General features: G+C 40.4%; 1 protein-coding gene and 12 non-coding genes across 13 annotated transcripts; 4 read left to right on the forward strand and 9 right to left on the reverse strand.

Moving 5' to 3' along the window:
• Positions 1-4252: 4252 nt before the first annotated feature.
• On the forward strand, positions 4253-4371 carry LOC130658060 (5S ribosomal RNA). The gene has a single exon (XR_008985278.1). It is a non-coding gene; the product is annotated as a 5S ribosomal RNA (ribosomal RNA).
• Positions 4372-4699: 328 nt separating this feature from the next.
• On the reverse strand, positions 4700-4864 carry LOC130660426 (U1 spliceosomal RNA). The gene has a single exon (XR_008987626.1). It is a non-coding gene; the product is annotated as a U1 spliceosomal RNA (small nuclear RNA).
• A 185-nt stretch (positions 4865-5049) lies between these two features.
• LOC130661068 (U2 spliceosomal RNA) lies at positions 5050-5241 on the reverse strand. Its single transcript, XR_008988264.1, has one exon. It is a non-coding gene; the product is annotated as a U2 spliceosomal RNA (small nuclear RNA).
• Positions 5242-5563: 322 nt separating this feature from the next.
• On the reverse strand, positions 5564-5636 carry Trnar-acg (transfer RNA arginine (anticodon ACG)). The gene has a single exon. It is a non-coding gene; the product is annotated as a tRNA-Arg (tRNA).
• A 440-nt stretch (positions 5637-6076) lies between these two features.
• Positions 6077-6867, forward strand: LOC130656170 (histone H1-delta-like). Its single transcript, XM_057458999.1, has one exon. It carries the CDS (start codon positions 6216-6218, stop codon positions 6765-6767), a length of 552 nt encoding a protein of 183 aa, XP_057314982.1. The 5' UTR covers positions 6077-6215; the 3' UTR covers positions 6768-6867.
• Positions 6868-10104: 3237 nt separating this feature from the next.
• On the forward strand, positions 10105-10223 carry LOC130658061 (5S ribosomal RNA). The gene has a single exon (XR_008985279.1). It is a non-coding gene; the product is annotated as a 5S ribosomal RNA (ribosomal RNA).
• Positions 10224-10551: 328 nt separating this feature from the next.
• LOC130660019 (U1 spliceosomal RNA) lies at positions 10552-10716 on the reverse strand. Its single transcript, XR_008987222.1, has one exon. It is a non-coding gene; the product is annotated as a U1 spliceosomal RNA (small nuclear RNA).
• Positions 10717-10901: 185 nt separating this feature from the next.
• Positions 10902-11093, reverse strand: LOC130661069 (U2 spliceosomal RNA). Its single transcript, XR_008988265.1, has one exon. It is a non-coding gene; the product is annotated as a U2 spliceosomal RNA (small nuclear RNA).
• Positions 11094-11415: 322 nt separating this feature from the next.
• On the reverse strand, positions 11416-11488 carry Trnar-acg (transfer RNA arginine (anticodon ACG)). The gene has a single exon. It is a non-coding gene; the product is annotated as a tRNA-Arg (tRNA).
• A 4468-nt stretch (positions 11489-15956) lies between these two features.
• On the forward strand, positions 15957-16075 carry LOC130658062 (5S ribosomal RNA). The gene has a single exon (XR_008985280.1). It is a non-coding gene; the product is annotated as a 5S ribosomal RNA (ribosomal RNA).
• A 328-nt stretch (positions 16076-16403) lies between these two features.
• Positions 16404-16568, reverse strand: LOC130660020 (U1 spliceosomal RNA). The gene has a single exon (XR_008987223.1). It is a non-coding gene; the product is annotated as a U1 spliceosomal RNA (small nuclear RNA).
• A 185-nt stretch (positions 16569-16753) lies between these two features.
• Positions 16754-16945, reverse strand: LOC130660490 (U2 spliceosomal RNA). The gene has a single exon (XR_008987687.1). It is a non-coding gene; the product is annotated as a U2 spliceosomal RNA (small nuclear RNA).
• Positions 16946-17267: 322 nt separating this feature from the next.
• Positions 17268-17340, reverse strand: Trnar-acg (transfer RNA arginine (anticodon ACG)). The gene has a single exon. It is a non-coding gene; the product is annotated as a tRNA-Arg (tRNA).
• Positions 17341-17425: the final 85 nt, after the last annotated feature.

Below are 17425 nucleotides of genomic sequence, written 5' to 3' on the forward strand. Positions count from 1 at the left end.
GCAAACCAAAGAACGCTTTATGAAAATCCTAACACGAGCGCGGAAGAAGCCCAAATTAACAGACTAGATGTAATGCTGAAGACCTCAAACTCCAGCAGCTTCTCTTGCAGACTATTGCGTCGTACTACAAATAAAAATTAACATGCTTTCGCATAGTCGCGGCACCCAAAACGGACATTATACGATGTACAGAAACACACATTTCTGTTTTCGCGCCAAATCAATTCCCGGGAGTGGTACTTTTACGTCCGCATACTTCGCACCGTCTTAAATTATATCTCATTTACACGGTAATGTTTAGTATACTTCTACTGTGATAACAAGCATCGTTTATCGTTGGATTGTTGTAAGAAAACATTAAAAATGAGTGAAGCAGCTTCTCCAAAGAAAATCGCACCCAAGAAGAAACCTGCTGCAAAGAAGACAGCTGATCACCCTAAATATGTGGACATGATCAAGGCTGCTATCGCTACCCTAAAGGAACGCGGTGGTTCATCTCGCCAAGCTATTACAAAATATATTCATGCAAATTACAAAGTTGCTGAAAACTCAGATCATCATCTGAAAATGGCTCTTAAACGAGGAGTAACATCAGGCGATTTGATTCAAACTAAAGGCACTGGTGCTTCTGGATCATTCAAGCTAGGTCAGGTAAAAAAAGAAAAACCTAAGAAAAAGGCCGCAGCAAAAAAGCCAACGGCAAAGAAGCCTACTGCAAAGAAAAGTACACCAAAAAAGAAGCCAGCAAAGAAGAGCACGCCAAAGAAAGCAGCAAAGAAGCCTGCCACAAAGAAAGCCTCGGCTAAGAAACCAGCAGCTAAGAAACCCACAAAGAAGCCTGTTGCTAAAAAACCTGCAGCAAAGAAGGTCAAAAAGACTCCCAAAAAGGCAGCAAAGAAGACCGCAAAAAAATAATTTGTGTGTATCTGGCTATTACATTAACAAACGGCTATTTTTATAGCCACACATTTACAAAAAAACATTATCTTGGTACAAAGTTAAACTTGTTTAAGTCACTTAAACAGTTAAAAAAGAGTAAATTTAAGATTAGATTCCCTAAGTTTAAGTATTTTCGTTTTTAAATTTCTTATTTTCTTGCTTTTACTTTTCTTGCCCTTCATATTTTTAACATTGTCAAACTTTATGTAGCATAAAATTTTTATGTAGCATAAAATTTAAACAGAAAGCAGGACAAAGTTTGATATAAAAAGCTAGCCGTAATATTTTTTATGGATGTGTGGCTATAAAAATAGCCGTTTTTTGTTTGGTAAGATGCTTAGGCACGTTCCCCACGAATTCTTCTTGCCAACTGGATGTCTTTAGGCATGATTGTAACTCGTTTTGCGTGAATGGCACACAAGTTAGTATCCTCGAACAAGCCAACAAGGTACGCTTCAGAAGCCTCTTGCAGAGCCATAACGGCTGTGCTCTGGAATCGCAGATCTGTTTTGAAGTCCTGAGCAATTTCTCGCACAAGACGCTGGAAAGGCAACTTGCGGATCAAGAGCTCGGTTGACTTCTGGTATCTTCTGATTTCTCTGAGAGCAACTGTACCAGGTCTGTAACGATGTGGTTTTTTCACTCCTCCAGTAGCTGGTGCGCTTTTCCTCGCAGCTTTAGTGGCGAGTTGTTTTCGTGGAGCCTTTCCTCCAGTAGATTTACGTGCAGTTTGCTTTGTACGAGCCATATTTTAAGAAGTCGATGTAGTACGGATACACAAGACGGTCTAAAATGCACTATCGCGCCAAAGTTTTATTTCTCATATTGATTGACAGCTAAGGTTCAAAACAAACCATTTGATTGGTGCTAAGAAAGTAATTTCTGATTGGCTGCATAATGACATTACGCTCATTACTTTAACATTTTTATAAAATCTGTGTTTTTTGGCTACGGGAAAACGGCTGTATCTTCTGATACACAAAAGCTTTTGACTTTTTTTTTTTTTAGTAAGTAGCAGAAGGTTTGGCGAATTCCAACGATGCCAAATTTATTGCCTTACTGAAACATTAAGACCACGAATTTTTAAAAAAACTACAGTTTTACTTAAAAAAATGTACAAAATGTTCGGAACATTTTGTAATGACGCAACTCTATTGGTTAATTAGGGTGTTTCCACGAGCAGTAGGTAATTTTATGGCCTCTTTTTAAAGCTGTCTGAATTCTGTTAACTCAAACGTTGTTTTTGTACTCGTTCTGTACGCAACTATATCAATATGTCTGGACGCGGAAAAGGAGGTAAAGGATTGGGAAAAGGAGGTGCTAAACGTCACCGAAAAATTCTTCGTGATAACATTCAGGGAATCACAAAACCTGCTATTCGGCGTCTTGCTCGACGAGGTGGTGTCAAACGTATCTCTGGCCTTATCTATGAGGAAGCCAGAGGTGTACTGAAGGTTTTCTTAGAGAATGTTATTCGTGATGCTGTAACCTACACAGAGCACGCTAAACGCAAGACCGTTACCGCTATGGATGTTGTTTATGCCTTAAAACGTCAAGGAAGAACTCTTTACGGATTCGGAGGTTAAGCGTTGTCATTGCTCAACAAAAACGGCTATTTTTATAGCCACAAATCTTTTAAAACATTACTTTGTGCACGCTTCCAAATTACACAATGTGTAAAGTCTTGTCACAGTTACATTTATTGCTATACGATACTATGTCATATATGACACAAAAAAAATTTAGAAATACTTTGTAGGGTTAATTTGCCTGGGAGTGTTTCCGTGAAAAGCTGGGTTAAGTTAAATGTAAGCAATAACATGGATCAATGTACTTGTCTTTTCTGCAAGTACAGCTAATAATACGTATGAAAAGTGAAGCTAATCCACACACACATGGGGAAGTATTTTAAATGTAGGCTAGTGTTCTTAAGCACATTATTTAGAAGTTTTATTAACTTCGGTTAACTTGTAGTGACGCCAAGTAAATGTTTTTTTAAAGATGTGTGGTCTTAAAAAAGACCGTTTGTGTTTGGTAGACGTTGGTTTACTTGCTGCTTGTGTATTTTGTGACGGCTTTTGTTCCTTCACTGACTGCGTGTTTTGCAAGTTCTCCAGGCAAGAGAAGACGTACTGCGGTTTGAATTTCACGAGAAGAGATGGTCGACTTTTTGTTTTGAAGAGCCAAACGCGAAGCTTCGGAAGCAATGCGCTCAAAGATGTCGTTGACAAATGAGTTCATGATGCTCATAGCTTTGCTTGAAACTCCGACATCTGGGTGAACTTGTTTCAAAACATTGTAGATGTAAATAGCATAACTTTCCTTTCTCTTTCTCTTGCGTTTCTTTTCACCAGTTCCACCAATCTTTCCTCCTTTTTTGCCGGCTCTTTTTTCACCTTTCTTGGCTACTTTAGGTGCCTGTTTTCCTCCTTTAGCTGCTGCGTCAGACATGGTTAAAAATTTTTGCTACTTAACTTGTAAATAAGCATTAAACTGCAAGTCAAAACTTTTTGTTTATAAGTAAAAAAATCGGATCGAATTCGATCCGAAAACGCCGATACGCAATTTAATTGGTTAAAAAAAAAATCTTTTGTTTAATACTTAATTATGATTGGTTAAAAAAACATGATTTCGATCCTATTTTTATGATGAAAAAACGAGTAAAGTTTATTTCGTTAACACTTACGTTAAATATTCGTACGTTTTTGTATTAACTTACAAATCAAATCGCAGTTATGTCTGGACGTGGAAAAGGTGGAAAAGCTAAGGCTAAAGCCAAGACAAGATCCTCAAGAGCTGGACTTCAATTTCCAGTCGGTAGAGTGCATAGATTCCTTCGTAGAGGGCACTATGCTAACCGAATTGGATCTGGAGCACCAGTTTACTTAGCAGCCGTCTTGGAATATTTATCTGCTGAGATATTGGAGTTGGCTGGTAACGCAGCAAGAGACAACAAAAAAGCTAGGATTATTCCAAGACATTTACAATTGGCTGTTCGTAATGATGAAGAATTAAACAAACTTTTGAGCGGTGTAACCATTGCAGCTGGTGGTGTTTTGCCAAACATTCAAGCTGTCTTACTCCCAAAGAAGAACGACAAAGGACAGAAGAAGTAAACCGCTACACTCAGAAAACAACGGCTATTTTTATAGCCACACATCTTTAAAAAAACATTGTTTTTTTCACAAAACTATAACCTTAAAGTCTAATAGATAATCCATGCATACGCCTTGTCCTAAGTAACTCAAAGAAATTAAATAAAAAAATTTGATCACAACGTCAAAATAAATTGCACGTATTTGCACCTACTAATGTCTACGGCCATACCACGATGAACACACCCGTTCTCGTCTGATCACGGAAGTTAAGCATCGTCGGGCCGGGATAGTACTTGGATGGGGGACCGCCTGGGAACTCCCGGTGTCGTAGGCTTTTCATTTTCATTTGCTGTGATATATTTCTTGTTATAACAATTAAGGAACGTGGCGGTTGTTGAAAGTGTTTCCTATGACATTTTCCTACGACATTTTCAGGTGATAGTACGAGAAAAAAGAGCTTTCAAATGCATACAAACTCGATCTATTGCCGATCATCCAATAACCCTGACGGAATGGCAAATAAAATAAAATTCCGCCGCCTTCCGAGGACTTATATCGCAATCACGTTTCGTAACAGCCAAGCGAGGTTTTACCTTAGCGTTTAAGTCACCACCGACATTTGGCCGCGCAACTTTTCTAAGCTCATTCATTTTGACTTAAGGAGGGGGCGAGCGCGGACGCAGGCCCCCACTACCAGAAATTGTACGGTCGAGTCACTGACGTTTGCAGTAATCGCAGAGGTCAGCCCAAGCGTAGTGCAATGCAAGAGCCTCACTCTGGAAGAAAACCCTCATTGATCAGTCTTTACTTCCCCGTCAGGTAAGTATGAGTTGGAACTGCACCGTAGCATGAGGGTACCCTTCAAAGTTTGTTAATGCTTGTGGCTTGAGTGTGTTATAAACTGCCGTGTCGCGGGGCATAGGCTGTATTCTCCCCCAGTGTACGCGTTTTGTTCCCGCCGTAGACTATGCAGAGTGCCGTCGGAAAGAGGACTGCTATTATTCTTTTATTGCTTATGTGGGCCGCCATCGGTAATAGTGCAACACCAAGGCAACCCGTGGTCACGGCGTGAATGAATCCACCTCCATGACCCAAGGCCAAAAATCAGATTAATATACTGACCATTCAGAGAATGGCCTACCAGATATTAAACTGATAAGAACAGATACTACACTTGATCTTAGCCATTAGGCCGAGAAGCGATAAAGAACAAGCGTTGCCATGATAGGCATCGTCCACACACCGTAACTGCTTGTGGAGCATGTCACGTTACTGTAAAGCTTACAACTGTCACCGCGTACGGATGGACGGCGACATAGTAAAAATCACGGCTGTTGATTTAGCCGTAGGATGGAGAGCGACTGTAGCGAGTGGATGGTAACTTACATGAATGCTAACAAAGGCGACGATACTAAGTGCGTGATATTACTTTCCAATATGTCTGCGTACATTCCGTTTATCAACGCATTACGCCAGAACGTGCGCGCGCGTTACACAGTAGACCATGCAGCCGAAATGCGACAGTGCGACCCTGCCAGGAGTCGAACCTGGAATCCCCTGATTCGTAGTCAGATGCCTTATCCATTGGGCCACAGGGCCATGCTTATGACTTCGCCCCATCGTCATTTTGGCTTGCGCATTCGTTTTACTTACGACAGAATTCTTCGTGTTTGTAGCCATGAAAGAAAGGGACTTCTGTGAGTGAATTTTTTTACTGTGGTCTAATAAAAAAGTCGAAACGCAGTGCCCAATATATGAATTGCTCCTAATAGCCGGAAACAGGCCGTGTCGATGATGTAGGCCGACATACGCAACGCAAACCAAAGAACGCTTTATGAAAATCCTAACACGAGCGCGGAAGAAGCCCAAATTAACAGACTAGATGTAATGCTGAAGACCTCAAACTCCAGCAGCTTCTCTTGCAGACTATTGCGTCGTACTACAAATAAAAATTAACATGCTTTCGCATAGTCGCGGCACCCAAAACGGACATTATACGATGTACAGAAACACACATTTCTGTTTTCGCGCCAAATCAATTCCCGGGAGTGGTACTTTTACGTCCGCATACTTCGCACCGTCTTAAATTATATCTCATTTACACGGTAATGTTTAGTATACTTCTACTGTGATAACAAGCATCGTTTATCGTTGGATTGTTGTAAGAAAACATTAAAAATGAGTGAAGCAGCTTCTCCAAAGAAAATCGCACCCAAGAAGAAACCTGCTGCAAAGAAGACAGCTGATCACCCTAAATATGTGGACATGATCAAGGCTGCTATCGCTACCCTAAAGGAACGCGGTGGTTCATCTCGCCAAGCTATTACAAAATATATTCATGCAAATTACAAAGTTGCTGAAAACTCAGATCATCATCTGAAAATGGCTCTTAAACGAGGAGTAACATCAGGCGATTTGATTCAAACTAAAGGCACTGGTGCTTCTGGATCATTCAAGCTAGGTCAGGTAAAAAAAGAAAAACCTAAGAAAAAGGCCGCAGCAAAAAAGCCAACGGCAAAGAAGCCTACTGCAAAGAAAAGTACACCAAAAAAGAAGCCAGCAAAGAAGAGCACGCCAAAGAAAGTAGCAAAGAAGCCTGCCACAAAGAAAGCCTCGGCTAAGAAACCAGCAGCTAAGAAACCCACAAAGAAGCCTGTTGCTAAAAAACCTGCAGCAAAGAAGGTCAAAAAGACTCCCAAAAAGGCAGCAAAGAAGACCGCAAAAAAATAATTTGTGTGTATCTGGCTATTACATTAACAAACGGCTATTTTTATAGCCACACATTTACAAAAAAACATTATCTTGGTACAAAGTTAAACTTGTTTAAGTCACTTAAACAGTTAAAAAAGAGTAAATTTAAGATTAGATTCCCTAAGTTTAAGTATTTTCGTTTTTAAATTTCTTATTTTCTTGCTTTTACTTTTCTTGCCCTTCATATTTTTAACATTGTCAAACTTTATGTAGCATAAAATTTTTATGTAGCATAAAATTTAAACAGAAAGCAGGACAAAGTTTGATATAAAAAGCTAGCCGTAATATTTTTTATGGATGTGTGGCTATAAAAATAGCCGTTTTTTGTTTGGTAAGATGCTTAGGCACGTTCCCCACGAATTCTTCTTGCCAACTGGATGTCTTTAGGCATGATTGTAACTCGTTTTGCGTGAATGGCACACAAGTTAGTATCCTCGAACAAGCCAACAAGGTACGCTTCAGAAGCCTCTTGCAGAGCCATAACGGCTGTGCTCTGGAAACGCAGATCTGTTTTGAAGTCCTGAGCAATTTCTCGCACAAGACGCTGGAAAGGCAACTTGCGGATCAAGAGCTCGGTTGACTTCTGGTATCTTCTGATTTCTCTGAGAGCAACTGTACCAGGTCTGTAACGATGTGGTTTTTTCACTCCTCCAGTAGCTGGTGCGCTTTTCCTCGCAGCTTTAGTGGCGAGTTGTTTTCGTGGAGCCTTTCCTCCAGTAGATTTACGTGCAGTTTGCTTTGTACGAGCCATATTTTAAGAAGTCGATGTAGTACGGATACACAAGACGGTCTAAAATGCACTATCGCGCCAAAGTTTTATTTCTCATATTGATTGACAGCTAAGGTTCAAAACAAACCATTTGATTGGTGCTAAGAAAGTAATTTCTGATTGGCTGCATAATGACATTACGCTCATTACTTTAACATTTTTATAAAATCTGTGTTTTTTGGCTACGGGAAAACGGCTGTATCTTCTGATACACAAAAGCTTTTGACTTTTTTTTTTTTTAGTAAGTAGCAGAAGGTTTGGCGAATTCCAACGATGCCAAATTTATTGCCTTACTGAAACATTAAGACCACGAATTTTTAAAAAAACTACAGTTTTACTTAAAAAAATGTACAAAATGTTCGGAACATTTTGTAATGACGCAACTCTATTGGTTAATTAGGGTGTTTCCACGAGCAGTAGGTAATTTTATGGCCTCTTTTTAAAGCTGTCTGAATTCTGTTAACTCAAACGTTGTTTTTGTACTCGTTCTGTACGCAACTATATCAATATTTCTGGACGCGGAAAAGGAGGTAAAGGATTGGGAAAAGGAGGTGCTAAACGTCACCGAAAAATTCTTCGTGATAACATTCAGGGAATCACAAAACCTGCTATTCGGCGTCTTGCTCGACGAGGTGGTGTCAAACGTATCTCTGGCCTTATCTATGAGGAAACCAGAGGTGTACTGAAGGTTTTCTTAGAGAATGTTATTCGTGATGCTGTAACCTACACAGAGCACGCTAAACGCAAGACCGTTACCGCTATGGATGTTGTTTATGCCTTAAAACGTCAAGGAAGAACTCTTTACGGATTCGGAGGTTAAGCGTTGTCATTGCTCAACAAAAACGGCTATTTTTATAGCCACAAATCTTTTAAAACATTACTTTGTGCACGCTTCCAAATTACACAATGTGTAAAGTCTTGTCACAGTTACATTTATTGCTATACGATACTATGTCATATATGACACAAAAAAAATTTAGAAATACTTTGTAGGGTTAATTTGCCTGGGAGTGTTTCCGTGAAAAGCTGGGTTAAGTTAAATGTAAGCAATAACATGGATCAATGTACTTGTCTTTTCTGCAAGTACAGCTAATAATACGTATGAAAAGTGAAGCTAATCCACACACACATGGGGAAGTATTTTAAATGTAGGCTAGTGTTCTTAAGCACATTATTTAGAAGTTTTATTAACTTCGGTTAACTTGTAGTGACGCCAAGTAAATGTTTTTTTAAAGATGTGTGGTCTTAAAAAAGACCGTTTGTGTTTGGTAGACGTTGGTTTACTTGCTGCTTGTGTATTTTGTGACGGCTTTTGTTCCTTCACTGACTGCGTGTTTTGCAAGTTCTCCAGGCAAGAGAAGACGTACTGCGGTTTGAATTTCACGAGAAGAGATGGTCGACTTTTTGTTTTGAAGAGCCAAACGCGAAGCTTCGGAAGCAATGCGCTCAAAGATGTCGTTGACAAATGAGTTCATGATGCTCATAGCTTTGCTTGAAACTCCGACATCTGGGTGAACTTGTTTCAAAACATTGTAGATGTAAATAGCATAACTTTCCTTTCTCTTTCTCTTGCGTTTCTTTTCACCAGTTCCACCAATCTTTCCTCCTTTTTTGCCGGCTCTTTTTTCACCTTTCTTGGCTACTTTAGGTGCCTGTTTTCCTCCTTTAGCTGCTGCGTCAGACATGGTTAAAAATTTTTGCTACTTAACTTGTAAATAAGCATTAAACTGCAAGTCAAAACTTTTTGTTTATAAGTAAAAAAATCGGATCGAATTCGATCCGAAAACGCCGATACGCAATTTAATTGGTTAAAAAAAAAATCTTTTGTTTAATACTTAATTATGATTGGTTAAAAAAACATGATTTCGATCCTATTTTTATGATGAAAAAACGAGTAAAGTTTATTTCGTTAACACTTACGTTAAATATTCGTACGTTTTTGTATTAACTTACAAATCAAATCGCAGTTATGTCTGGACGTGGAAAAGGTGGAAAAGCTAAGGCTAAAGCCAAGACAAGATCCTCAAGAGCTGGACTTCAATTTCCAGTCGGTAGAGTGCATAGATTCCTTCGTAGAGGGCACTATGCTAACCGAATTGGATCTGGAGCACCAGTTTACTTAGCAGCCGTCTTGGAATATTTATCTGCTGAGATATTGGAGTTGGCTGGTAACGCAGCAAGAGACAACAAAAAAGCTAGGATTATTCCAAGACATTTACAATTGGCTGTTCGTAATGATGAAGAATTAAACAAACTTTTGAGCGGTGTAACCATTGCAGCTGGTGGTGTTTTGCCAAACATTCAAGCTGTCTTACTCCCAAAGAAGAACGACAAAGGACAGAAGAAGTAAACCGCTACACTCAGAAAACAACGGCTATTTTTATAGCCACACATCTTTAAAAAAACATTGTTTTTTTCACAAAACTATAACCTTAAAGTCTAATAGATAATCCATGCATACGCCTTGTCCTAAGTAACTCAAAGAAATTAAATAAAAAAATTTGATCACAACGTCAAAATAAATTGCACGTATTTGCACCTACTAATGTCTACGGCCATACCACGATGAACACACCCGTTCTCGTCTGATCACGGAAGTTAAGCATCGTCGGGCCGGGATAGTACTTGGATGGGGGACCGCCTGGGAACTCCCGGTGTCGTAGGCTTTTCATTTTCATTTGCTGTGATATATTTCTTGTTATAACAATTAAGGAACGTGGCGGTTGTTGAAAGTGTTTCCTATGACATTTTCCTACGACATTTTCAGGTGATAGTACGAGAAAAAAGAGCTTTCAAATGCATACAAACTCGATCTATTGCCGATCATCCAATAACCCTGACGGAATGGCAAATAAAATAAAATTCCGCCGCCTTCCGAGGACTTATATCGCAATCACGTTTCGTAACAGCCAAGCGAGGTTTTACCTTAGCGTTTAAGTCACCACCGACATTTGGCCGCGCAACTTTTCTAAGCTCATTCATTTTGACTTAAGGAGGGGGCGAGCGCGGACGCAGGCCCCCACTACCAGAAATTGTACGGTCGAGTTACTGACGTTTGCAGTAATCGCAGAGGTCAGCCCAAGCGTAGTGCAATGCAAGAGCCTCACTCTGGAAGAAAACCCTCATTGATCAGTCTTTACTTCCCCGTCAGGTAAGTATGAGTTGGAACTGCACCGTAGCATGAGGGTACCCTTCAAAGTTTGTTAATGCTTGTGGCTTGAGTGTGTTATAAACTGCCGTGTCGCGGGGCATAGGCTGTATTCTCCCCCAGTGTACGCGTTTTGTTCCCGCCGTAGACTATGCAGAGTGCCGTCGGAAAGAGGACTGCTATTATTCTTTTATTGCTTATGTGGGCCGCCATCGGTAATAGTGCAACACCAAGGCAACCCGTGGTCACGGCGTGAATGAATCCACCTCCATGACCCAAGGCCAAAAATCAGATTAATATACTGACCATTCAGAGAATGGCCTACCAGATATTAAACTGATAAGAACAGATACTACACTTGATCTTAGCCATTAGGCCGAGAAGCGATAAAGAACAAGCGTTGCCATGATAGGCATCGTCCACACACCGTAACTGCTTGTGGAGCATGTCACGTTACTGTAAAGCTTACAACTGTCACCGCGTACGGATGGACGGCGACATAGTAAAAATCACGGCTGTTGATTTAGCCGTAGGATGGAGAGCGACTGTAGCGAGTGGATGGTAACTTACATGAATGCTAACAAAGGCGACGATACTAAGTGCGTGATATTACTTTCCAATATGTCTGCGTACATTCCGTTTATCAACGCATTACGCCAGAACGTGCGCGCGCGTTACACAGTAGACCATGCAGCCGAAATGCGACAGTGCGACCCTGCCAGGAGTCGAACCTGGAATCCCCTGATTCGTAGTCAGATGCCTTATCCATTGGGCCACAGGGCCATGCTTATGACTTCGCCCCATCGTCATTTTGGCTTGCGCATTCGTTTTACTTACGACAGAATTCTTCGTGTTTGTAGCCATGAAAGAAAGGGACTTCTGTGAGTGAATTTTTTTACTGTGGTCTAATAAAAAAGTCGAAACGCAGTGCCCAATATATGAATTGCTCCTAATAGCCGGAAACAGGCCGTGTCGATGATGTAGGCCGACATACGCAACGCAAACCAAAGAACGCTTTATGAAAATCCTAACACGAGCGCGGAAGAAGCCCAAATTAACAGACTAGATGTAATGCTGAAGACCTCAAACTCCAGCAGCTTCTCTTGCAGACTATTGCGTCGTACTACAAATAAAAATTAACATGCTTTCGCATAGTCGCGGCACCCAAAACGGACATTATACGATGTACAGAAACACACATTTCTGTTTTCGCGCCAAATCAATTCCCGGGAGTGGTACTTTTACGTCCGCATACTTCGCACCGTCTTAAATTATATCTCATTTACACGGTAATGTTTAGTATACTTCTACTGTGATAACAAGCATCGTTTATCGTTGGATTGTTGTAAGAAAACATTAAAAATGAGTGAAGCAGCTTCTCCAAAGAAAATCGCACCCAAGAAGAAACCTGCTGCAAAGAAGACAGCTGATCACCCTAAATATGTGGACATGATCAAGGCTGCTATCGCTACCCTAAAGGAACGCGGTGGTTCATCTCGCCAAGCTATTACAAAATATATTCATGCAAATTACAAAGTTGCTGAAAACTCAGATCATCATCTGAAAATGGCTCTTAAACGAGGAGTAACATCAGGCGATTTGATTCAAACTAAAGGCACTGGTGCTTCTGGATCATTCAAGCTAGGTCAGGTAAAAAAAGAAAAACCTAAGAAAAAGGCCGCAGCAAAAAAGCCAACGGCAAAGAAGCCTACTGCAAAGAAAAGTACACCAAAAAAGAAGCCAGCAAAGAAGAGCACGCCAAAGAAAGCAGCAAAGAAGCCTGCCACAAAGAAAGCCTCGGCTAAGAAACCAGCAGCTAAGAAACCCACAAAGAAGCCTGTTGCTAAAAAACCTGCAGCAAAGAAGGTCAAAAAGACTCCCAAAAAGGCAGCAAAGAAGACCGCAAAAAAATAATTTGTGTGTATCTGGCTATTACATTAACAAACGGCTATTTTTATAGCCACACATTTACAAAAAAACATTATCTTGGTACAAAGTTAAACTTGTTTAAGTCACTTAAACAGTTAAAAAAGAGTAAATTTAAGATTAGATTCCCTAAGTTTAAGTATTTTCGTTTTTAAATTTCTTATTTTCTTGCTTTTACTTTTCTTGCCCTTCATATTTTTAACATTGTCAAACTTTATGTAGCATAAAATTTTTATGTAGCATAAAATTTAAACAGAAAGCAGGACAAAGTTTGATATAAAAAGCTAGCCGTAATATTTTTTATGGATGTGTGGCTATAAAAATAGCCGTTTTTTGTTTGGTAAGATGCTTAGGCACGTTCCCCACGAATTCTTCTTGCCAACTGGATGTCTTTAGGCATGATTGTAACTCGTTTTGCGTGAATGGCACACAAGTTAGTATCCTCGAACAAGCCAACAAGGTACGCTTCAGAAGCCTCTTGCAGAGCCATAACGGCTGTGCTCTGGAATCGCAGATCTGTTTTGAAGTCCTGAGCAATTTCTCGCACAAGACGCTGGAAAGGCAACTTGCGGATCAAGAGCTCGGTTGACTTCTGGTATCTTCTGATTTCTCTGAGAGCAACTGTACCAGGTCTGTAACGATGTGGTTTTTTCACTCCTCCAGTAGCTGGTGCGCTTTTCCTCGCAGCTTTAGTGGCGAGTTGTTTTCGTGGAGCCTTTCCTCCAGTAGATTTACGTGCAGTTTGCTTTGTACGAGCCATATTTTAAGAAGTCGATGTAGTACGGATACACAAGACGGTCTAAAATGCACTATCGCGCCAAAGTTTTATTTCTCATATTGATTGACAGCTAAGGTTCAAAACAAACCATTTGATTGGTGCTAAGAAAGTAATTTCTGATTGGCTGCATAATGACATTACGCTCATTACTTTAACATTTTTATAAAATCTGTGTTTTTTGGCTACGGGAAAACGGCTGTATCTTCTGATACACAAAAACTTTTGACTTTTTTTTTTTTTAGTAAGTAGCAGAAGGTTTGGCGAATTCCAACGATGCCAAATTTATTGCCTTACTGAAACATTAAGACCACGAATTTTTAAAAAAACTACAGTTTTACTTAAAAAAATGTACAAAATGTTCGGAACATTTTGTAATGACGCAACTCTATTGGTTAATTAGGGTGTTTCCACGAGCAGTAGGTAATTTTATGGCCTCTTTTTAAAGCTGTCTGAATTCTGTTAACTCAAACGTTGTTTTTGTACTCGTTCTGTACGCAACTATATCAATATGTCTGGACGCGGAAAAGGAGGTAAAGGATTGGGAAAAGGAGGTGCTAAACGTCACCGAAAAATTCTTCGTGATAACATTCAGGGAATCACAAAACCTGCTATTCGGCGTCTTGCTCGACGAGGTGGTGTCAAACGTATCTCTGGCCTTATCTATGAGGAAACCAGAGGTGTACTGAAGGTTTTCTTAGAGAATGTTATTCGTGATGCTGTAACCTACACAGAGCACGCTAAACGCAAGACCGTTACCGCTATGGATGTTGTTTATGCCTTAAAACGTCAAGGAAGAACTCTTTACGGATTCGGAGGTTAAGCGTTGTCATTGCTCAACAAAAACGGCTACTTTTATAGCCACAAATCTTTTAAAACATTACTTTGTGCACGCTTCCAAATTACACAATGTGTAAAGTCTTGTCACAGTTACATTTATTGCTATACGATACTATGTCATATATGACACAAAAAAAATTTAGAAATACTTTGTAGGGTTAATTTGCCTGGGAGTGTTTCCGTGAAAAGCTGGGTTAAGTTAAATGTAAGCAATAACATGGATCAATGTACTTGTCTTTTCTGCAAGTACAGCTAATAATACGTATGAAAAGTGAAGCTAATCCACACACACATGGGGAAGTATTTTAAATGTAGGCTAGTGTTCTTAAGCACATTATTTAGAAGTTTTATTAACTTCGGTTAACTTGTAGTGACGCCAAGTAAATGTTTTTTTAAAGATGTGTGGTCTTAAAAAAGACCGTTTGTGTTTGGTAGACGTTGGTTTACTTGCTGCTTGTGTATTTTGTGACGGCTTTTGTTCCTTCACTGACTGCGTGTTTTGCAAGTTCTCCAGGCAAGAGAAGACGTACTGCGGTTTGAATTTCACGAGAAGAGATGGTCGACTTTTTGTTTTGAAGAGCCAAACGCGAAGCTTCGGAAGCAATGCGCTCAAAGATGTCGTTGACAAATGAGTTCATGATGCTCATAGCTTTGCTTGAAACTCCGACATCTGGGTGAACTTGTTTCAAAACATTGTAGATGTAAATAGCATAACTTTCCTTTCTCTTTCTCTTGCGTTTCTTTTCACCAGTTCCACCAATCTTTCCTCCTTTTTTGCCGGCTCTTTTTTCACCTTTCTTGGCTACTTTAGGTGCCTGTTTTCCTCCTTTAGCTGCTGCGTCAGACATGGTTAAAAATTTTTGCTACTTAACTTGTAAATAAGCATTAAACTGCAAGTCAAAACTTTTTGTTTATAAGTAAAAAAATCGGATCGAATTCGATCCGAAAACGCCGATACGCAATTTAATTGGTTAAAAAAAAAATCTTTTGTTTAATACTTAATTATGATTGGTTAAAAAAACATGATTTCGATCCTATTTTTATGATGAAAAAACGAGTAAAGTTTATTTCGTTAACACTTACGTTAAATATTCGTACGTTTTTGTATTAACTTACAAATCAAATCGCAGTTATGTCTGGACGTGGAAAAGGTGGAAAAGCTAAGGCTAAAGCCAAGACAAGATCCTCAAGAGCTGGACTTCAATTTCCAGTCGGTAGAGTGCATAGATTCCTTCGTAGAGGGCACTATGCTAACCGAATTGGATCTGGAGCACCAGTTTACTTAGCAGCCGTCTTGGAATATTTATCTGCTGAGATATTGGAGTTGGCTGGTAACGCAGCAAGAGACAACAAAAAAGCTAGGATTATTCCAAGACATTTACAATTGGCTGTTCGTAATGATGAAGAATTAAACAAACTTTTGAGCGGTGTAACCATTGCAGCTGGTGGTGTTTTGCCAAACATTCAAGCTGTCTTACTCCCAAAGAAGAACGACAAAGGACAGAAGAAGTAAACCGCTACACTCAGAAAACAACGGCTATTTTTATAGCCACACATCTTTAAAAAAACATTGTTTTTTTCACAAAACTATAACCTTAAAGTCTAATAGATAATCCATGCATACGCCTTGTCCTAAGTAACTCAAAGAAATTAAATAAAAAAATTTGATCACAACGTCAAAATAAATTGCACGTATTTGCACCTACTAATGTCTACGGCCATACCACGATGAACACACCCGTTCTCGTCTGATCACGGAAGTTAAGCATCGTCGGGCCGGGATAGTACTTGGATGGGGGACCGCCTGGGAACTCCCGGTGTCGTAGGCTTTTCATTTTCATTTGCTGTGATATATTTCTTGTTATAACAATTAAGGAACGTGGCGGTTGTTGAAAGTGTTTCCTATGACATTTTCCTACGACATTTTCAGGTGATAGTACGAGAAAAAAGAGCTTTCAAATGCATACAAACTCGATCTATTGCCGATCATCCAATAACCCTGACGGAATGGCAAATAAAATAAAATTCCGCCGCCTTCCGAGGACTTATATCGCAATCACGTTTCGTAACAGCCAAGCGAGGTTTTACCTTAGCGTTTAAGTCACCACCGACATTTGGCCGCGCAACTTTTCTAAGCTCATTCATTTTGACTTAAGGAGGGGGCGAGCGCGGACGCAGGCCCCCACTACCAGAAATTGTACGGTCGAGTTACTGACGTTTGCAGTAATCGCAGAGGTCAGCCCAAGCGTAGTGCAATGCAAGAGCCTCACTCTGGAAGAAAACCCTCATTGATCAGTCTTTACTTCCCCGTCAGGTAAGTATGAGTTGGAACTGCACCGTAGCATGAGGGTACCCTTCAAAGTTTGTTAATGCTTGTGGCTTGAGTGTGTTATAAACTGCCGTGTCGCGGGGCATAGGCTGTATTCTCCCCCAGTGTACGCGTTTTGTTCCCGCCGTAGACTATGCAGAGTGCCGTCGGAAAGAGGACTGCTATTATTCTTTTATTGCTTATGTGGGCCGCCATCGGTAATAGTGCAACACCAAGGCAACCCGTGGTCACGGCATGAATGAATCCACCTCCATGACCCAAGGCCAAAAATCAGATTAATATACTGACCATTCAGAGAATGGCCTACCAGATATTAAACTGATAAGAACAGATACTACACTTGATCTTAGCCATTAGGCCGAGAAGCGATAAAGAACAAGCGTTGCCATGATAGGCATCGTCCACACACCGTAACTGCTTGTGGAGCATGTCACGTTACTGTAAAGCTTACAACTGTCACCGCGTACGGATGGACGGCGACATAGTAAAAATCACGGCTGTTGATTTAGCCGTAGGATGGAGAGCGACTGTAGCGAGTGGATGGTAACTTACATGAATGCTAACAAAGGCGACGATACTAAGTGCGTGATATTACTTTCCAATATGTCTGCGTACATTCCGTTTATCAACGCATTACGCCAGAACGTGCGCGCGCGTTACACAGTAGACCATGCAGCCGAAATGCGACAGTGCGACCCTGCCAGGAGTCGAACCTGGAATCCCCTGATTCGTAGTCAGATGCCTTATCCATTGGGCCACAGGGCCATGCTTATGACTTCGCCCCATCGTCATTTTGGCTTGCGCATTCGTTTTACTTACGACAGAATTCTTCGTGTTTGTAGCCATGAAA

This window comes from Hydractinia symbiolongicarpus, chromosome 9, assembly GCF_029227915.1.
Source record: "Hydractinia symbiolongicarpus strain clone_291-10 chromosome 9, HSymV2.1, whole genome shotgun sequence".
NCBI classification, from domain to species: domain Eukaryota; kingdom Metazoa; phylum Cnidaria; class Hydrozoa; order Anthoathecata; family Hydractiniidae; genus Hydractinia; species Hydractinia symbiolongicarpus.

Excerpts from the sequence above, each read along its gene's own strand:
- LOC130656170 (XM_057458999.1), top strand. The coding sequence starts at position 6,216 with ATGAGTGAAGCAGCTTCTCCAAAGAAAATCGCACCCAAGAAGAAACCT.